The 4,648-nt window shown below is 72.2% G+C and overlaps 1 protein-coding gene across 1 annotated transcript; it reads left to right on the plus strand.

Annotated features, from left to right (window-relative positions):
* Nucleotides 1–348: 348 nt before the first annotated feature.
* Nucleotides 349–3,750, plus strand: AURANDRAFT_22034 (hypothetical protein; the record flags this gene model as incomplete). The annotated part of the gene is made up of 4 exons (XM_009036203.1): nt 349–1,419; nt 1,597–2,325; nt 2,846–3,424; nt 3,619–3,750. Coding segments are annotated over 4 exons (2,511 nt in total), but the record flags the coding sequence as incomplete, so codon positions are not given.
* Between the last annotated feature and the right edge of the window lie 898 nt (nt 3,751–4,648).

The raw sequence follows: 4,648 nt of genomic DNA on the forward strand, positions 1-4,648 counted from the left end.
TCGTCTGCGCCATGCAGTGCGTGCCCTACATCACCTACACGGCGATCATCACGCTCTTCGGCGTCGAGATGGGCACGCCGACGACGCTCCTCCCGCTCGGCTTCGTCGTCACCGTCGACGCCATCTTCCAGGCGCTCGAGGACGCGACGCGGCACAACGCGGACTACGAGGCGAACAACTCGCCGACGCGCCTCGTGGACCCGACGTCGGGCGCCGTCGTCGACGCGCCCTGGCGCGACGTCCGCGTCGGCGACTCTCGCCGCCCAGGTCCGGAACCGCGAGGTCGCGCCCGCGGACCTCGTCGTGCTCGGCGTCGCGCAGACGGCGGGCGACGGCGAGTACACGGACGTCTGCTACGTCGAGACCAAGTCCCTCGACGGCGAGACGAACCTGAAGCAGCGGCGCGCGGTCAAGGAGGCGCGGGGCCGCGTCGCGCCGCGCGACGCCGCGGGCGGCGCCTTCGACTGCGGCGGCCTCGCGGGCGCCGTCGTCGAGATGGAGCACCCCAACGACGTCATCGCCAAGTTCGAGGGCACGATCGCGTTCGCGGCCGCCGGCGGCTCGCCGCCGGAGAAGGCGGCCGTGAACCTCGACTTTGTGTACATGCGGGGCACGACGGTGCGGAGCGTCGACTGGGTGCTCGGCGTCGCCGTGAACACGGGGCCGGACACGAAGATCATGAAGTCGAACAAGGACCCGCCGATGAAGGAGAGCAGCCTCATCCTCGCGATCAACCGCGTGCTCAAGTACATCATCGGCCTGCTGACGATGATCTGCCTCACGGGGGGGCTCTGCTCCTACCTCTGGATGAGCAGCAACGCGGGCGAGGACGCGTGGTACCTCGGCTACCCGCGCGCGGACGCGATCTGGGGCGCCGCGGACCGGCGGGCGTCGCAGGCGCGCGTCGTCAACCTCGAGGAGGCCTGGTTCATCAAGTTCTTCTACTACTTCCTGCTCATGGCCCAGTTCGTGCCCGTGAGCCTCTACGTGTCCATGTCGATGACGAAGAACTTCCAGGCGCGGTTCCTCGAGTGGGACCTGGGCATGTACCACGAGGCGAGCGACACGCCCTGCGCCGTCAAGTCCATGGCCCTCAACGAGGAGCTCGGCCAGATCTCCCACGTCTTCTCCGACAAGACGGGCACGCTGACGTGCAACGTCATGGACTTCCGCAAGTGCGCCGTCGGCGGGCGGTCCTACGGCGAGGGCATCACGGCCATCGGCGCCGCGTCCCTCGCGCGCCTCGGCGAGCCCATCCCCGCCGCGGCCCTCGAGGCCAACGAGCTCGCGCGCGCGTCGAGCCAGCCGCACGTCACGTTCCACGACCCGCGGCTCGCGGAGGACCTCGCGGCGCCGGGGCCCCAGCGGGACCGGCTCGTCGAGTTCTTCCGGCTCCTCGCCGTGTGCCACACGGTGCTCGTCGAGGACGTCGGCGACGAGGCCGACGCGCCGCCGGCCAAGGCCGCGCGGGGCCGGAGCCCGCCGCCGCCCGCGCCGACGGAGAGCGCGCGGAAGCGGACCTTCCTGGACCGCCTGAGCCCGGGCCTCGGCCGGCGCCTCAGCCGGTCCCTGGAGCCGCCGGCGCCCCCGGAGAAGCCCGGGCCCCGGGGCCCGCGGAAGACGCGCTTCTCCGCGTCGTCGCCCGACGACGAGGCGCTCGTCTGCGGCGCCAAGTACTTCGGCCTCTCCTTCGAGTCGCGGACGACGGGCCTCATGACGCTGCGCAACGCCGCCGTGCCCGGCGTCGTCGAGGAGGAGACCTACGAGGTCGTCGAGCTCCTCGACTTCAACTCGGACCGGAAGCGCATGTCCGTCATCTGCCGCCGCGTCGTCGGCGGCGAGCCCCGGGGCGTCGTCATCTACACCAAGGGCGCGGACACGGTCATGGAGTCGCGGCTCAGGGCCGGCCAGGAGGCCATGGTGAAGGCGACCTTCGAGGCCATGGTCGGCTTCAGCTCCGAGGGCCTGCGGACGCTCGTCTGCGGCCGCGCGGACCTGCCGGGCCCGGCGTTCGAGGCGTGGCTCACGCGGTACCGCGCCGCGACGTCGGACCTCGGCGAGATCCAGAAGCGGCAGAACTTCCTGCCCAACGCCATCGACGACCTCATGGACGAGGCGGAGACGGCGTTCGGCGACGGCCTCGAGCTCCTCGGCGCGACGGCCATCGAGGACCGGCTCCAGGACGGCGTGCCCGAGACGGTGCACAAGATGCTCGACGCGGGCATCAAGGTCTGGGTGCTCACGGGCGACAAGCAGGAGACGGCGATCAACATCGGCGTCGCGTGCCAGCTCATCGAGCCCACGGAGACCATGGAGCAGATCATCGTCCACGGCGGCCTCTACGCGGACCAGATGGCGCGCGCGGCCACGGGCGTGAAGCGCGCGTCGACGGCGGGCTTCTCCGCCTCCAAGCTCAAGGAGGAGGCGCGAAAGCACGCGGCGCAGCTCGCGCTCGCGGCCGCGCGGAACTCGCGTCTTCGACCCGACTCCCATGGGCGCGCATGCGACCGTTTCGACGCGAGGCTTCCCACCGCGCCTCGAGAACTCGACGAGAGCGATCGAGTCGTCCAAAAATCGGCCGAATCGACGTCGACGCGACCGAGCTCGAGCGTTCCGAAGTTCGGCGGGGGCCCCCCGAACCGGCGGTGGATGTCCACACAGGCTCGCGGCCGTCTTCGAGCGCGAGGCGCTGCGCCTCGCGCACGAGGTCGCGGCCTTCCGAAAGGACGGGACGCCCGTGAAGCCCCGCGCGCTCGTCATCGACGGCGAGAGCCTCATCTACGCGCTCGAGGCCGAGGAGCTCGAGGCGCTCGCGGCGGCGCCGCGCGGCGGCGGCGGCCCCGAGGCGCGCGCGGCGTCGATCTGCGACATCTCCCTGGGCCTGGGCTCCGGCGGGCGGCGCACGGCCGACGCCGCGGAGCCCGCCGGCGGCGCGCCCGGCGACACGCCGGCGCCGCCGGCGATCCCGCCGTGCCGCGCGGCGCTCCTCCAGCTCGCGCGGCACTGCAAGGCCGTCGTCGGCTGCCGCGTGAGCCCCATCCAGAAGCGCCAGATGGTCGAGCTCGTCCGCTTCGGCGGGCGCCACGCGAGCGACCCCGGCGCGGCCGCGGCGGCCGCGACGCGGACGCTCGCGATCGGCGACGGCGCGAACGACGTGCCCATGATCCAGGGCGCCCACGTCGGCGTCGGCATCAGCGGCCAGGAGGGCATGCAGGCCGTGAACAACAGCGACTACGCCATCGCCCAGTTCGCGTTCCTCCAGCGGCTCCTCCTCGTCCACGGCCGCTGGAACTACCGCCGCACGTCGAAGCTCGTCTGCCACATCTTCTACAAGAACGTGCTCCAGGCCATGCTCACGTTCTGGTACGCGTCGCTGAACCAGATGTCGGGCACGAAGAACGTCGTCGAGTACGCGGCGTCGACGGTCTTCGCGGCCTCCTCCCGCGCGGGACGAGCGCGACGCGCGCGCGACTCCAAAAGGCGCCGCCCTCGGCCGTCGTCCGCGCGTTTCGGCCGATGGCTCGACGAGCGAGCGTCCCTCGGCGCGGGGGGACGTTCGTTCCGGCGCGCGCGCGCGCGCGGCGCTCGCGTCGACGCGACGCCGCGCCGCCCGCGCAGGTCTTCTACACCGCGTGGCCCGTGATCCTGCTCGGCACGTTCGACCAGGACGTGTCCGCGGAGACGGCGCTCGCGAACCCGGCGCTCTACCGCGCGGGGCCCCGCGACGAGTTCTTCACGCGGCCCATCTTCGCGTCGTGGGTTGGAACACCGGGCGGGACACAAAGATATTCCACGCGACTTCATAGATGCGAGTTCGTGCACGGGTGTGTCCTCTCGTGTTCGCCGTCTCCAAAGAACCCGCCGAGAGACGACGATCCGTCCCAACATCGGCCGAACCGACGTCGACGCGACCGCGATCGAGGGGCGCGACGTGTTCGCCGGACGGGGCGTTCCACCGGCCGTCTCCGGCGCAGGTGTTCCAGGCCATCTGCGAGGCGTTCCTCGCCATCTACGTGCCCGCGCTCGCGCTCAACGCGTCGCTCCAGAGCGGCAACGCCGACGGCGGCGAGTGGGGGCTCTGGGAGATGGGCGCGACGGCGTTCACGGCGCGCGGCGGCGCCCCCGCGCGCGGCGCGACGCGGCCGCGGTGCGCGACGCGGCGCGCGCGCGCGGCGCCCAGGTCATCGTCGTCGTCGCGAACACGAAGCTCATGCTCAACCAGTACCGGTTCACGCGCCTCGACGCGCTCTGGTACTTCCTCTCCATCGGCCTCTGGTTCGCCGTCGCGACCGTCTACGGCCTCGTGAGCCCGGGCGCGTACGGCGGCTACCCCGAGTGGGAGTGGTACTACGTCTTCCCGCGGCTCCTGTCGCAGCCCATGTACTGGCTCTCGGCGGCGCTGGCCATCATCATCGTCTTCGCGCGCGACTTCGGGTGGAAGGCCTACGTCCACATGCGCGCGCCGTCGCGCCCCGCGCGGCAAAACGCCGCCGGTTCGGGGGGTCCCGACCGCGCGCGACGCCTCTCGGCCGACGTCGACGGGGCTCCCTCGGGGGACGCGTCGACGGCGCTCGCCGAGCGCGCTCGACGCGCGACGGACCGCCTCGCGTCGGAACGGTCGCGCGCGCTCCCGTCGACGACGTCGGGT

The sequence above is a fragment of the Aureococcus anophagefferens genome (genome assembly GCF_000186865.1).
Source record: "Aureococcus anophagefferens unplaced genomic scaffold AURANscaffold_4, whole genome shotgun sequence".
Classification (NCBI taxonomy): Eukaryota; class Pelagophyceae; order Pelagomonadales; family Pelagomonadaceae; genus Aureococcus; species Aureococcus anophagefferens.